The sequence below is a fragment of the Theropithecus gelada genome, chromosome 14, assembly GCF_003255815.1.
Source record: "Theropithecus gelada isolate Dixy chromosome 14, Tgel_1.0, whole genome shotgun sequence".
Lineage (NCBI taxonomy): Eukaryota > Metazoa > Chordata > Mammalia > Primates > Cercopithecidae > Theropithecus > Theropithecus gelada.
Genome location: NC_037682.1, coordinates 94,534,800 through 94,551,512, shown reverse-complemented (window position 1 = coordinate 94,551,512; position 16,713 = coordinate 94,534,800). Strand labels below are relative to the sequence as shown.

The window sequence follows — 16,713 nt, the reverse complement described above, 5'->3', positions numbered from 1 at the left end:
TGATTTAAAATTTATCCCTCTAAGGACAATCTTGTTTTTCTTCTTTCTATCTTTAATCATTCAATTAATCACTCATTTATACATTCGTTTGTTCAACAGCTGTTTATTTTATGCTAGGTACTGTTCTATGCACTAGAGATGCTGCTGTGAACAGAATATATAGAGTTCTTACCCTTATGGGACTTACATTCTACTGGTGAAAGACAATAAGCACATAACAACATATAGTATGTCAACATATACATTTAATGGTGTAATGATTTATTTTTCCCCTAACTGTTATTTAATCAGTGGTATTTCCCCTTTCATATTTCTCTGATAGGATCTCTCATTTCATTTTCTTTTAGTCATTGACTTGCTTTGATATGATTTTTTAGACTTCAGTGATTTGGGTTTTAATTTAGAGTTGATACAAGAATGATAGAAAAAAAGCAGACCTTTGCTCCCCTGTGAAGAAAGAAAAATCAGGAAAGGAAAATCATAGTGAGGAACTACCAGACATTTACTTTATTATCCTCTCTCTGGAAAGGTCAAAGATGTTGCCTAGGGCTGACTCCGAGGTGAAATTTAGTCACACTAATATATAAATGACTTATAAGAACATAAATTGCTATTCCTCTCCAAAAGTTTTGCACTTGATAATTAAAATGAAGAATATTGGGATTGATTGCATTTATGTGTTAGAAAAGTGGATACTGGAACCTTCTAGAAGTATCTAGATCACACCCTACAGGCAGTTATTAAACTTCCATGTGCTTCCAAAAACAGAACTTAGATTACTCTATAGAGTCCTAGAGGTGAGAATATTTTCTATTGGCCCCAGAATTTCTTACCATCATTACTTTCACTCCAATGTTCACTTCCATGTCTTTTTTGCATTGGGGCCCTCATAATGAATTGGAACAGTGTTTAAAGGAGAAAAAAAGGGAAGAGGATGACTAGTTGAAGGGAAGTTTCAAGGATTCTCTTTGTTCTTCAATTTTGGCAGCTGCTGAAGATAGGGCTCTAGAAGACAGGAGACCAAATAAATGCAAATTTTGAAAAAGTATTGCAATATCCTATTCCTTTCCTGAAACCAAAAAGCGACGATTAGTATATGTTTGTACATTGATTCATTCTTTTCTTAACAAACTTGATTAAGTGACATTTTTTAGAATATAATCTTCAAAGAGCTTACAATTTAGTTAGTTGAATTAATCTAATCTGTGGTTTTCTTTTTTCTTCTTCTGAAACACATGTTTTGTGTATCTCACAGTACATGCCAGAAATTCTGTTTGCATGTGTGTGTTAGTCCATTCTCACACTGCTATAAAGAAATACCTGAGACTGGGTAATTTATCAAGGAAAGAGGTTTAGTTGACTCACAGTTCTACATGGCTGGGGAGGCCTCAGGAAGCTTACAATTGTGGCGGAAGGCAAAGGGGAAGCAGGCACCTTCTCGACAAGGCAGCAGGAGACAGAAGAGCAAAGAAGGAACTTTCACCTATAAAACCATCATATGTTTTGAGAACTCACTTATTATCATGAGAACAGCATGGAGGAACCACCCTCATTATCCAATCACCTCCCTCCTCACACGTGGACTACATTTCGAGATGAGATTTGGTTAGGGACACAGAGCCAAACCATATCAATGTGTGACAAACTCTTGTTGAGTACCTGGGGTTGTACACTAGATACTACACATTGGCTATAACTCCATCACTTTCTCTTCCATGCAAGAAAGTACATCAAAATGCAACAGAGTGAGAAAGACTATAGGAATTCACTATATTCACTATAAGAATAACTTTGAATCTAGTCTAAAATCAAAATTAGGATTTGAATCCACATCTAAGATATGCCAAGTGGTGCTAGCAGATGTTATGTTATGTGTGTTACTCCATAACATTGAAAAGTTTATACATAGTGGTAGTATTGTCAGTCTTTTGTAGATTTAAAAAAAACTAATGTTCACAGAGATTAAATGGCATGCCCCACATCACACAGCTAGGAAATATCTTTTTAAAAATTTAATTTTGCTTTGTCTGACTCTAAGTGCTTTTCCCACCATATGATACCATTTCACCATATCATCTCTGGATCAAAATCCATCTTAATCAGACCAGAAAAAAACAATATGACTCCAATTAACCAGAGTGCGCATAGATTGGGGAGTTCTGGTTAATGTTTTGGTTAACTAAGACATAACTCTTGTCTTAATTTATTCAAAGGCTTTCTAACAGTTATCGGTTCGCTTTCCACCCTACGTCAGCACAGTATAATGTAATCTTGCCTTGATGATTCAGGATCTTATGTGTTTCAGAGCCGTCATTATGAACAGTAGTTGCTACTGAAAAATTTTGAAGTGAATGCAGAAGATAGAGGTGATTGGGTTGAATGCATGGGGAGTTTGGGATTACTTGGAGGACAAATTCAATTATACTGTAATCATCTATCTTTTCTGTAATCAGAATGGCAAAAGGTCCCCAAATTATAACTAATCAAATGTTTCAGCTGAGTTGGGTTCAAATCAATCAAGTTTACTTCAATTTGTGTAACTAGCTGACAAACTTCATTAAAAGTGACTGTTCTTCTCCTTTTGCCACTTGGCAAATAACAAAAAAAAAAAAAAAAAAATGAAGCTTTCCCTGATTTCTGTGTACAGTTGTGTTACCCCATCATCAGGGAGAGAAATGAGCTGTATAATTACTGTTTGAGACATGAATCATCCTTGCTCAGAGGGTCCAGACCTGTTTGACTCTATAAAAGGAGCTCAAGGTCGAAGTGCAAACGTGCACTGTCTGCCATCCCCCAGGCTGATATAATTACCAAGCTACTGTGAGGGGATGAAGGTGCTCCCTGCATCTGGCCTTGCTGTCCTCCTCATCATGGCTTTGAAGTTTTCCACTGCAGCCCCCTCCCTAGTTGCAGCCTCCCCCAGGACCTGGAGGAACAACTACCGCCTCGCACAGGTTTGTGAACTTTTGCCCAATTCCTTCTTGCTCCTTTGCCCCAGAAAACCTAAAAGGGCATAGTGAGAAAATAAGAAAAAAATTCTATTGTTCTTTTAAAATCATTTTATGTGAGTCCATTGAAGTATGATCGATGCTATCTTCTGTCCATCTAGATTGGTGTCTGGTGCATATTAGGTGTACCATGTTACATGATTGAATAAATACATAAATATATATCTACCTAGTTATCTTGCTTCATAAAGAATTCCAGGTGGCTTGTGAAAACCATACAATATAAAAGGACCAAACAAGTACTTCTCAGGAATGATGTAGGATGAAAAACAGAAGCAGAAAAATAAAAACCGAGGAATAATCCGCACGCTAGAGGCAGGTTGTGAATTTAGTGCTAAGCTTTAGCAGTCACAACGAAGAGATTTCCTGTGTTTACACTTTTTAAAAGGCTCTTATATTCAAGGTAACCCTGATCAAAATTTAAAGTGGACTAAGTTCTTCCTGGGTGCCAACCCACTTCTCATTTGAGGGCCTTTTCTCCCTAAAGCATATTCCCCAACGAAGTAAAAGTTTCTGTACAAAGTACATAACAAAGTTTACGTAGTAAGTACAAAGTACAAAGTTTATGTGCTTAAACTTTGTGTATTTTCCTCTTTTAACATCTCTCCTATATGACTGCTGGAAAGGGTCTGATAGAAATGATTCATATTAGAAATTTTGCAAAGACTACTTGATTCAAAATGATTCAATATATATATTATATATATGCTTCCAAGCGTTTTTTGTTTTTAAAAGAAGGGTGGCATCCTTAACCTTAAGAAATGGATGTCTAAGGATGGAATTTCCAACATTAGTGAAAGATATGTAGAGGAAATGTTTTTGTACACAGGCCTATTCAAGAGTCTGCCAACATTATAGCATACCTGTGATCACTAGCTCTGCCTCCGGGCTGCTTTCTTGCCTGCCAGGCTGCACCTGTGTACTGCTTGGCTGTCTGCATCATAGAGCTGATTTCCACCTATGTGCAATGGCATGTCCCTACCGATTGTTTCTGCTACTCATCCTTATTCACTGGTCAGTTCCCCAGCCGTACCAGTCATTAAACACTTAAATATCAGCTCCACAGATGAACAGCACAGCTGATGCCCAGCACAGCCATATTGAATTGAACTTCCTTTGACTTTAGCTCACTTTTAGATGAACTAATTTCAAAGTAACTCAGGATACTGGGATCTTTATTCAATTGTATTTTGTCCGTGCCACCTAGTTTTAGGTGCCTTCTTCCCAGATGTAATTTTCCCTACCCTGCCTCATGCCACTGTGATTCTGAAACTAAAGAGGTTTTGTGACCTCCGGAAGGAGAGCCATGCTGAGGCCAGAATGGATCTGAGGTGTTGGGAATCTTCTAATCCACGGTTCAGGGAAACTACAGTTGGCCCTGTCCCTTAGTTTACAGATTGTCTAGGATTGCTTTTGTGCCACAATGGCAGAGGTTAGCCTAGAAGCAAAGAATATTAATTATTGTCCTTTGCAGAAAAAAAATAGCCACCCCTGACTAGTCTATGAAGGAATAAGGCTAGACCAGCCAGGGACCAGTTTCATGGAAGACAGTTTTACATGGACATGGGAAGCAGGAGGCTGGGGGGTGATGGTTTGGGGATGAAACTGTTCCACCTCAGATCATCAGGCTTAAGATTCTCAAAAGGAGCGTGCAACCTGGATCCCTCACACGCACATTTCACAATAGGGTTCCTGCTCCTATGCGAATCTAATGCCTGTGCTGATCTGATAGGAGGCAGAGCTCAGGCGGTAATGCTGGCCCGCCCCTCACCTCCTGCTGTGGGGCCGGGTTCCTAACAGGCCACAGACTGGTTCCTGCGTGCAGCCCAGGAGCTGCGGATCCCTGGGCTACACACTCTTGGGTGGAGCCATTCTTGCTGTTCTAGCTGGTCAGGAGTCAGCTGGGCATCTTTAGAAACAATGGCATGGCCTGGGAATATTGGGGACATTTACTGATTCCTTACTTCTTCCTCTCCAAAATAAATCAGCCCTTCTCTGTCTCCCTTATGACATACTCTCAGAAAGATCTTAGACCAAGGAGCAGGGAAACTTGTCCACATCTCCTCACCTGGCACACAGCACCTTCTGCCTGCAATGGCCCTGGCCCTCAGCTCTGGGCAGGGACACTCATCACTCCGTAGGAGTCTGGAATGATCTGGCCGAACCTCTAATGAGGATCACAGTGACGAGAAAGAAGTATTTAATAACATCCTACCTTATAATTTATAGAAACATTATATAACAACCTCATCAGCCTCATAAAGTCACGAACAAAAGCAGTAAAATAGGCAGCAAAAGTTCATGTATTGAATGCTTCCAGTGCGATGTGTGCTGGAGAAGCATGAGGGAATCAAACAAATGAAGCCGCTGTTCTTATGCTGCTTCCATGAGGACGAGGGAGCTGGTGGGAAGGTGCTGCGAGAAGCTAAACAAGTCAGCCAATCAGTGCACAAGATTATTTCACAAAGTGATCGGTGAGATTGGAAAGCAGTTACTCAGGATGACAGAGAGTTACTGACTGGGGAAGTGGTCTGGGGAGGGAGTATTTTTAAATGAAGTAGTCCAGGAAGGCTGCTCAGAGGAAGTGACCTTTCAGATGAACCTGAGCTGCATGAAAGAGCCAGCCACATGAAGACCCGGAGATGGGGCAGTCCTGGCAGAGGAAACAGCAGCTGCTTGGAATGCGATCATCAGGCCCATGTGACTAGAGCCAAGAGGTCAGGGAAGAGGGTCCCAAGGACAGGCGAGGCCAGCGGGTCCTCTGGTGCCTGGTGGCCTGGGTCACACTAAGCAGAGAGAATGCTTAGAGATGCTCTCTTCTTGCTAAGTGATCTGTTAGGTCACTCACTAAGAGAGAACAAACAGTTCCTGGAAACACCAAAGAGGTCATGCTTCCAAACACCATACACCTCTCCCTCCCACCAAAAAATCTGTACTTGAGAAGATAAACAGCTTCTTGATTTATTTAATGTCACTTGTGTCCTTTAAACTCTGATTTGCTAATTTGCATAAGTGCTTTGAAAATGATGAGATGGCAAAATGCTTACCTATTTTCATAATCCAGGATTTTATTCTGGATTTGTTTGTTAAAAAAAATGAGTATCAATATGACATTTAAAACATATTTTTTAAATTATGTTTAAAAATAACAAAAATTTTAATTACCCCATTATTATGGACTCATAACTAAAGAAAATGAAAATACACACTGTTAATTCAGGCAGTTTTACTACCATTTTATTCTCTATGATAAAGACTTTTTAAAATTGTTATTGTCTTCAAAATGTGGTTTTTACTTTTCTAACTATTATGTAATAAGAAAATTTTGATTTTATACTATTTTCATAACATCACTTTAAACACTCAGAAATATTCCAGAATATAAGTTATAATTTATTTGACCATTTCCTTTATTTGGCAAATAGATTACTTCCATATGAATAAAGCTTCTATAAGCATCTTTGTACATCAAGCTAATTTAAACAATTATTTTTTCAGGATAGGTTTCCAGACATGGACTTAATGAGTAAAAGGGCATTTTAAAGTATTCTGACACATTTAAAAGCATTCACATTGAGGACCTCATTGGATCCTCACACTCGTGTAGCCAGTAGGGCAGAAACCACTCTATAGATGAGAAAGCTGAAACCACAAGAAATTAAAAGAATTGCAAAAGCATGTTAGTGACACAGCCTGGACTAGAACCTAGGATTTTTCAGACAGCTTTAAAAGTTCGCACAAATCTATTTGTGTGACTGTAAGGAACATGGCTGTGCTGCAGCCAAGCAGGCATAGGCCGAGGTAAACATCCTGTGTGACTCGGTGAGTTTAGGGTGCAGGCGTATATCTCCACTTGTTATCACAGCCGTGTAGCCACAACATGGGGAAGGCCATCACTTAGCTCTAAGCCACTATTGTCTGTAAAAGGTATAATTGCCCTGCTGACACTGTACAGGAGTCCTCTCACCCAGAGAAATAGAGAGCCAGCCAAAGCTATCCATATTGCGGGTGGGTGGAGGGGAGCCAGGAACCGGCTTGTGCCCAGAGAGAGAAAGAGTTAAGCTGCTGACCCTGAAGGGCGGGCCAGCCGCGCAGCTGTGTGTGGGAGCAGCCGGCTCTAGCAGCTGAAACAGGGGGGACAGTGTGAGAAAGCTGCTGAAGAGAGAGCTGCTGAATAAAACCATATTCATCTGCCTATGCCCGCACCCCCTCCCTGAGGATTCTTTCAGCTATCTGCCACCCACCAATTCCCCTCAGACCTCAGCATGGGCTGGAACCTGACACTGAGCATGTCAGTGTATTCAGTGCATTTGGTGTAGTGGTGGCCCCAAACCTGACCCTGGAACCTGACAGTGACTTCGCCAAAAAAGAAAAATGTTGACGAAATGTACCTTAAGTTTCACCCTGTCCTGGAGCGTACTTAAACTGAGTTTTAAACTCTTAAGTTTCAGGAAAGACACTAAGGAAATGAACTGAATGAGGGCTTGGGAGGGAGCCCTAAGCTGCTAGCCTGCAGGAATGGAACCCCTGGCCTCCTGTACTTTTATCTGTCAGATACTGGAAGAGAAGTGGAGAGAGGATCACCTGATAATTGATCTCAATATTCTATAATTTTAACAATGAGGAAGTGGGGAAGCTTGGAAGGAAATGGGACAATTCTGGTAAATTCTGAATTCTTTGTCTCAGCACCAACAATAAGTGCTGAGCCAACAGTATGCAAGTGTTAGGGTATCACATGAAAGCAATTCTAAGCACACACGTAAGTGCCTGATAGAATATTGTGACTGTGAAAAGTATGCCAAAACCTTGTCAGTAACTTTAGCAGGAAAGAGTTCTGAGCTTTCAGTACTTCAGGATATCTGATAATTCTTCAAGGAAACACACTTTCATATTTTGCCTAAAGAAATAGAGCTGAAACATTAACTGAGCATCTACTCTGAGCCTAGAACTGAGTCAAACACAGGGTTTGTATCTGTGAAGGCAAAATGGTGCCTGATTGGAAGGAGGTTGCAAACAAGCAGGTGAGAGTGATAAGAAATTGGTAGGAAGTGATGGTTTACAGTGCAATGAGACACGTGTTTTACTAGTACAAGAATCACATCTTATGGAAGCACCAACTAGGGAGAGATTTTGTTTATATCACTGCAGTGATGAATTTTTGTTTTTAAGAAGGAATAGTTTCTAATTTTATTTTTACTTCATTAAAAGGTACTGTTTCAATCCTTCCTGTATGACCAGCCATAAACCTTTCGTGCTCTCAGAATAACATCTTGTGCATATTTTAAAGAAACAAACTGTTGGTTATAAAAATTACGCAGGTTTGTAGTAAAAAAAAAAAAAAGTAAAAACCCTGTCTTTAAAAATATATCATCTTAACTCCATTATTAAGGTTTAACCAGTGTTAGTCCCTTAGACTGTATCTTTCATAACACTTTTCTATGATTCAAGGCCAGGATTAGTGTGAGGCAACCTAGGCAGGAAATGCATCCTGTTTTTAAAATTTTGAAATTTTGTTTATCATGGATTTTTTGGCATTGATTTTATTTTTTTTATTTCTGCATTAAATTATTATCTTGATTACAGAGTTTTTGGTAACCACCACTGGCCATATCTCAGCCCTGGTGATATGACTGGGATGGTATGACTAGATATCACTTACATTTATAAACATGGCTCAATTGTAATAGCAGTGGTAAACACGGCAAACATGTTTTCCACTTAATTTATCATGCGCATCTTCCCTTATATAACCTATTTTGTGAGACAAAAACTAGAACGTAGAGTGTAACACATAATCTAACAGGAGAACAAAATATTTGAAATCAATGATCTCAGAGACACAGAGGACCTGGTCTTATACATGGAGCTTAACCCTGAGGAGTATAATTCAGACATTACCACAAGCATAGCATTATCACAGCATCAACGTGCACAGACAGGAACAATTCATCCAATCCACTTCATCATGCCAAAAAACAAAGATGAGAAACATAAATGCTTACATAAGGTGGTCTAACTAGAGGTGGAATGGAACCAAATAGACGCAGTTTTGTTTCAGAATACCTAGGCTAGATTTCAGAGCCTGGGCACCCCATGTTTCCTTCCCTTTTCCTCCTCTTGGCTTCTCATCTCACCTAAGGTTTTTATAAGGGACTACAACGGGGAAAGTGATCTTCTCTCACAAGCAGGGCAGGGAGTGAAGGATCGGCTGATCCTGCAGTGAAAAAATAGAGTACCCTCTCCAAACATATGAGTGAGACTTACTCCTTTTTATTTTTTCCCCAACAGTAACGGTTCATGCTCATTGTAAAAAAATTTGGAATATTGGAAGGAATAAAGAATAAATTAAGTCATCCATAATTTCATTACCCAGACATAATCAACATTAATATTCAGGCAGACTTCCTTTTATTATTGTGTGTGTGTGCATGTGTGTATATGTATGGTTTATTCAGAAAATTATTATTGTAACCTTATAAAGATTTCTTCTCTTCTTTTCTCAGTATATTGCCATTACAAAAAGAGCATTCTTTCATAACATTAAATATTTATTTTTCAAAACTGATCTTTCTAGAGGCCTAGTATTGCCTCATATGAATATAGGATAATATATATACTAAATCCCCTGACATAAGACATTAAGGTTACTTCCAATTATTTATTATCTTTATATATATATTAAAAATACGTGTGCATGATATGTAAGTAAACTATTTGCATAGTTTATATGTGGTAATATATGGCTAATATATAGGTGAATAGTATGTAATTTATATCTAATAAATAAATATATACTATATAAATACAAAATTGTAGATAATTAAATACAATCAGTGCTCTGTATCCATGGGATCTGTACACATGGAATTAACCAATTGTGGATTGAAAATATTCAAGAAAAAAATCAACGGTTGCATCTGTTTCAGGGAAGACATGTTCAAAACATACATTTTTTTGTAGCTTTTCCCTAGACAATACAGTGTAACAACTATTTACATAGTATTTATATTATAGTAGGTATTATAAGTAATTTAGAGATGATTTAAAGCATACAGGAGGCTGTACTTAAGTCATATGTGAATATTATGCCATTTTATATCAGGGACTTGAGCATCTGTTGATTAGGTATCTGAGAGAGGTCCTGGGACCAATTCCCCCATGGATATGAAAGGATGACTGAACCGTTAGCAGCTCTTTGGTTATTTTCCTAAAATCAGCTGAGCAGGTGAAATTCCTGGGCCAAAGGCAGGCCTCAACCCTGTATTTGCATATCCCTGCGTCACTCGTTTTACCCTAATCCCAGCCCTGAGTCATAGAAAAGTGTTTTGAACAATATATACTGAAGGGCTTTGTGCAAATGAAAGCCTTATAATTTATGGCTTATTTTATTTGCTTCAAGGGACAAACAGCCTTGCCTAGGAAAGTTGTCTCATGGAAACAAATTCCAGCCCACATACGGAACACATCTGAACTCATTAAAATCCTCAGCTGAAAAACAGGTGGACCCTCTGCCTTTGTAAAGTATGAGAGGCTGGAATACAATGCCTCCAAGAGTTAAAAGCATACTGATCTCGCATTATGTACAATGGAAAGATGATACCAATAACTGTTTACCAAAGAAACCAGATAGCCTTTGTTTTGCAAATTGGGTAAAGAACTTCAGCGACAAATAAGTGATCCATGGAAATAATGTTCACATCAGATTCCTTCCCTGAATTTTTTTTGTTTTAAAAAAATTAAAGCAAAAATGCATATTTGTTATATTCATTGTAGAAAAACTATAAAATGCAGGTAGATGAAAGGAAATAATTAAATAATCTATAATCCCCACTACCCAAAACTGATCATCGTTAATAATTTGGAGTATAGCTAAGCTATATGTATACAAATATGTCTGCCTTGTTCATAAATGGGAAAATACTCTACACACTGCTTTTAATACATCAGGAATGCTGTCCCCTGCCTTACCTGAGCATGAGTATTTCCCAGACTACGCTGTAGACATGTCAGCCTGCCTCTCCATTTCAGGCGTATCTTGACAAATATTACACAAATAAAGAAGGACACCAGATTGGTGAGATGGTTGCAAGAGGAGGCAATTCCATGGTAAGGAAGATTAAGGAGCTACAAGCGTTCTTTGGCCTCCGAGTCACCGGGAAGTTAGACCAGACCACAATGGACGTGATCAAGAAGCCGCGCTGTGGAGTTCCTGATGTGGCCAATTATCGCCTCTTCCCTGGTGAACCCAAATGGAAAAAAAATATTTTGACGTACAGGTAATGAGATCAAGTCTTTCCAAATTCAGAGAAAAAACAGCCCCTCTCTCTTTTTCCCTTTTCTTGAAAAAAATCTTCCTTCTCATCTGTATAAAAATCCTGACACCTCACAACCGCAAGAAAGAATAAGAACTGTTTACGTCCATCTGTCAGGCAATGACAATTGGCAATTCACCAGAAAATATGGTCTTAGGATTATCATAATGACTGGCTATTTTAGGCATTTCAAACAATTTCATCAGTTAGAAACAACACAACTATCTTTAATCTAGTCTAGGATTAATGACCTGGCAGTAAAAACCAGTTTTCTTAAAACAACCTGCTTAATAAGAAAGAAAAAAATAACTTACTAATAAAGTAATTTATTTCATTGACTCCAAAAATCTTTTATTAATGATTCAAAAAATGCATTCCATTTGAGGGACATAAAGGTGAACAGGTCAACTTTGTTGACCTTAGGGAACTCACAGTCCTTTAAGGAGAGACAGACATGCAAACAGAGAGCTGTAGCTCTGTGTGAAACGTGCAAAATCATAGCTCTAAGCAGTGAACTGTGGGACCACAGTTCACGTGGAGAGAGCTAGCAAGTGGCCCAGGGACCAGGCAGTGACATTTGAGCCTGATTCAAAGGCAAAGTAGTAGTAGTTCCACTCTTAGCCCCAAGCTCCCCTCACTCCCTCCCTGCCCTCTTTCTTCCCCCCACTAATCCTCTGACTTCATCCTGTGTAAACCAAGGGAACACACCCAACCAGAACCTCTGTCCCTCCCTGCAGTGCTCAGGGTACAGAGGCCGGAATTCCCTCTCCCAGAGCCAGACCTGATTCTGGGGCCAGCACAGACTTCCTCCCCAGGTTGGTACAACCGAGGGCAAATTATGCATGGTACCTGCCCTTCAGCCTGAGGTAGGAGTGGATGGTGCCTGCCTGCGTGGGCCTCACGCATGCCAGATGGGTGCAGGTCAGAAAAGAAGAGTGGCCTCCACTCTTTGTGGTCCTGCCCCAGGCCTTGCACATGTAAGGAATTTTCTAAGAAGAAAACCAGACCAAGCATATAGCAGCAGAGAGTGGACAGACTGGCATGTTGATGGGCAGCATTCCCACCACCAGGGCCTAGGGCATGCGGCTGCAGCAGAGGGTCCAGGAAGGGCAATGGCAGGAAATAAGCTGGAGGGGCAGCCTTAAGGGCAACTAGAGCGTGATGTTAAGGAGTTTGGACTTTATCTCCAGGGCAGTGGAGAGCTAGGACGGGGATCAGATTTCGCTTTTAGGATGAGCACGTCTAGATGATAACTGGAGATGGGGAAAGGCTGGCCTTGTGCAATAGTCCAAGCAGTGGTGTGCTAGAGCTGCCTCCTAATAGCTCACTGAAGCCAATCCTTAAAATGTCAGGAAGGTTGCAGCCACTTGTTAAGCTCCAAAGAATTTTGTGAGCTGGTTGCTAAGACAGCCATTGTTAAATTATGTACATTTACAATTAAATAAATCACATTAAATGATATTAAATTAAATTACACTATATTAAACTATATTAAATAATTATATTATTTAATATTTATATTTATTATTAAAATATATTATTTTATAGTAATAAATAAAATATACTGTTTATTATTAATATATTATTAAAATATATTATTTTATAATAATAAATAAAATATATTATTATATTTTATATTATTTTATATTTATAATTACTTAGTAAATTATATTAAATAATTATATTAAATAAAGTATATTAAAAACAAAGGTAGTAAAAACATATTGCCTCTTATTTCACTACATTTTATTATTTTCTCTGCTCATGAGGCTATGTACATCTGTATAATCTGGGTGGCTCATTCATGCTCATCTCTTCACAACCTGGCATTCAATGATGGTAAATGGGTAGCTTGAATTAGCCATAGTGAGAATATTTACAACACAGAAATCAGCAAGTCATACAAATCAAGGGGTTTTTTTTCCTCCTTGTAGAGCCACTTGTTAAACTGTTCCGGCACACCAGTGAGTCCATTTGATTAAATGAGGGGCCAGAACCCACGGAACAGTCATGAATTCCCTAGGCCATTTGTTACCTGCTATCAGCCAATAAATCCATAAGGTGGCAGGCTGAACAAAAACATCAAAGAAATTGGGGAAGAAAAACCTCATAGGGAGTTGAACACAAAAGCGATTCTGAGATAGTAAGAATAAGGCAAGAAAAATGTATATGCGTCAACAGAGTCTTTTCATAGTTTTCTTAAACTGTGTTCCGGAATTTTAGTCCATGACTATGTACATACAACAAAGACGAGAAGCATGGGTCAAGATAATGTGATACTTAGGGAAGTATAATATTCTTGCGATAAGGTGGGCAATCTTAAAACCCCTCAACACACACATTGTCCATCCACTCTTGCTCCCCAACAACTGCACCGTCCCCTCCCCATGAAAAAGGACACTAGACGCTATCACAGTACTCTGCCCGTGTAGCTACTGACTTTCAGAATAACTTCTTACAATATAACCCAAAGGGTTACAAAAAGGAAAAAAAAAAAACACAGCATAGTGCTTATATGCATAAGCTTTGGAGTCAGACAGAACTGGGCTTAAACCTCATTAATCATAACATGTAGATGATGAAGATGATCTTCCTCTTACGGGTCGTAGTGAGGATTAAATCAATGCCGCTTAAAAAGTGTATGCAGCAACAGCACACAGTGTGATTTCAAAGAATATTAGCTAGTATTATTATTGCTTTATCAAGCTCCAGACCCTGAGTCGGGGATTTTTCCATGTTCTCTTCTTCTCTGGTGCTATCCCTCTCTCCTTCCCTGTCTTCTCAGGCCAACACACACTGTCAGCTCAAAGATACGGCTGACTTATCAAAAATGCGAGGGCATGTCAAAGTAATAAGTCTACCTAGTTGTGATAAATTGCAGACTCATATTACACAGTGGGCTTGGCATATTTTGAAAGCATTAAATAGTCCCTTTGAGGGTCTTTCTGGTCTCCCCCTTCAATTCTATAGCTCTCTTCTTTTGGCCCCAACTCCTGGGGTTGAAGAGCTCCTTGTTCCTTCACTCTCAAGTCCTGAATTGAGCTAGTTGCTATCCTTTCTGTGGGCACAGTCCTTTCACTTGGGACCCCAGCATTATTGCTGTTGGTTTCTCATTGAAATTGCACCATCTGCATTATAATAACCTAGGACACCTTTCAAAACGCAGATTTCTGGACCATACCTGTATCTTTAACAAGCTTCCTAGGTAATTATCACAGGTCCTAAACTTTGAGAGCCACTGAGTGGGCCCTAAAACAGCTAGCTTTACTTATTTAATTCATTCATTTATTTATCAAGCAATTGCTAGGCATTTGCTATGTGCAAGGCACTAGACTAGGAGCTACAGAGAGAGAGAAAGCAGGGCCGGTCCCTGCTCATGGGGTTGGCTCTCACAGACACAGCTTCTCACTTTTATCATATGCCAGCCCAGCCCAAGGTCTCGGGTAGAAGTCGCCCTTCCTACCTTTCCTTTGTATGTTGCCAGAAGTCCCCAGACCCTGGGCTTCAGAGCAGAAAGTTCTAACAATCACCAACTCTGACTCCACCCACAGTCCAAAAAGCAGTACATTTTTCTGCCTTCAGGTGTCATTGTCATACCAGTAATTGCTGAAAGTCTCACCCTTTTTTTCAGTTCCAGTGAGCCTCCATTTTTAAAGCTAGCCCTTCCTCTTTAAGAACACATTATTTTGGGCTGGGGGGGCAGTGGCTCACACCTGTAATCTGAGCACTTTGGGAGGCCGAGGAGGGCGGATCACCTGAGGTCAGGAGTTCGAGACCAGCCTGGCCAACATGGTGAAACCCTGTCTCTACCAAAAATACAAAAATTAACCTGGCATGGTGGTGGGCACCTATAATCCCAGCTACTCAGGAGGCTGAGGCAGGAGAAGCAATTGAACCTGGGAGGCAGTGGTTGCAGTGAGCAGAGATCATGCCATTGCACTCCAGCCTGGATGACAAGAGCAAAACTCCGTCTCAAACAAAAAAAAAGAGAGAGAGAGAGAGAGAGAAAAGAAGAAGAAGAAAAAAAGAATGCATTATTCTGAGGAAAAAAACCTTCCCCAACAGCCCTGGGGAAATCCTGATGAGCTCTGAATAAGAATTAGCAAAACTTCAAAACTCTACATTTCTATTTTTCATATTGAAAACATCCAGTCCCTTTGGGGAAAAAGAGGTCCTCTCTCAATGAAAACGACTTTAAGAAAAATTGACTACTTACTACCTGTGACATTTCACAAGTTTTATTTATTTATTTATTTATTTATTTATTTATTTATTTATTTTTGAGCAAAGTCTCACTCTGTCACCCAGGCTGGAGTGCAATCACCAGATCTCAGCTCACTGCAACCTCCACTTCCCGGGTTCAAATGATTCTCCTGCCTCAGCCTCCCGAGTAGCTGGAACTACAGGTTTGCACTACCACGCCCAACTAATTTTTGTATTTTTAGTAGAGACAGGGTTTCACCATCTTGGCCAGGATGATCTCAAACTCTTGACCTCAAGTGATCCTCCCGCCTCAGCTTTCCAAAGTGCTGGGATTACAGACGTGAGCCATTGTGCCTGGCCACAAATTTTATTCTTTTAAGTCGGAGGTAGTATAATAACAAACAAAGTTAAACGGTTTCAGTACCAGATTATCCCAACTTCTCTCATCTCTCCCTTTCATTTGTCTTGTTTCACATAAAGCAATTTAACATATAATAAAGCAAAACAAGAATTATCACTTCAGAGAAAAAAATCTAAATTGTAGATTTATATTTAACAATTTTTGAATACAACATATAATTCTTGCCTTCTTTGGAGCAGTTACTGAAAAGAAAACATGTTTCTTCCGTTTTCACAGAGTATCTAAATACACAACCTCCATGAGTTCTGCCGAGGTGGAAAAAGCAGTGCAGATGGCCTTGCAGGCCTGGAGTAGCGCCGTCCCTCTGAGCTTTGTCAGAATAAACTCAGGAGAAGCGGATATTATGATATCTTTTGAAAATGGAGGTATTGTGGTACTTGGATTCCATCTACTAATTCAAAGGAGAGTTGTCCCAATACTGTTCCTTCTACATCTTTAATTCGAGTGATCACACACTTCTCCTTCACACCATACTGTGATGGGCCAAGGCCAAGACCATGACAAAGCCATGATCTTCCTCTGGCCGGAAAATAGAATCAAGAAAATAGGAATTCTTAGCATGTCTTGTCATCATCAGATACAGCTGTAGAGTAGATTCACTGTAACAAACTTTCATTATGACTTTGCCCCACTAGGGGACAAATTCTTGCAGATTTTGCTTTCCCGTTAGCCACATGACCTCATCCATTCCCATGATGGTGTTTATCACTTATATACCCCCCTCCATATTAGCGAAGAATATCCCACCATGAATCCTCACTGAAGGAAA

General features: G+C 39.6%; 1 protein-coding gene across 1 annotated transcript in view; it reads left to right on the top strand.

Annotated features, from left to right (window-relative positions):
• Window positions 1–2,821: 2,821 nt before the first annotated feature.
• Window positions 2,822–16,713, top strand: part of MMP20 (matrix metallopeptidase 20) — a 48,541-nt gene continuing 34,649 nt past the window's right edge. The window contains exons 1-3 of the mRNA XM_025357768.1: window positions 2,822–2,954; window positions 11,037–11,284; window positions 16,161–16,309. Of these exons, the coding sequence (XP_025213553.1) occupies window positions 2,829–2,954; window positions 11,037–11,284; window positions 16,161–16,309 (523 nt within the window). The 5' untranslated portion in view covers window positions 2,822–2,828. The remainder of the gene's footprint in view (window positions 2,955–11,036; window positions 11,285–16,160; window positions 16,310–16,713) is intronic.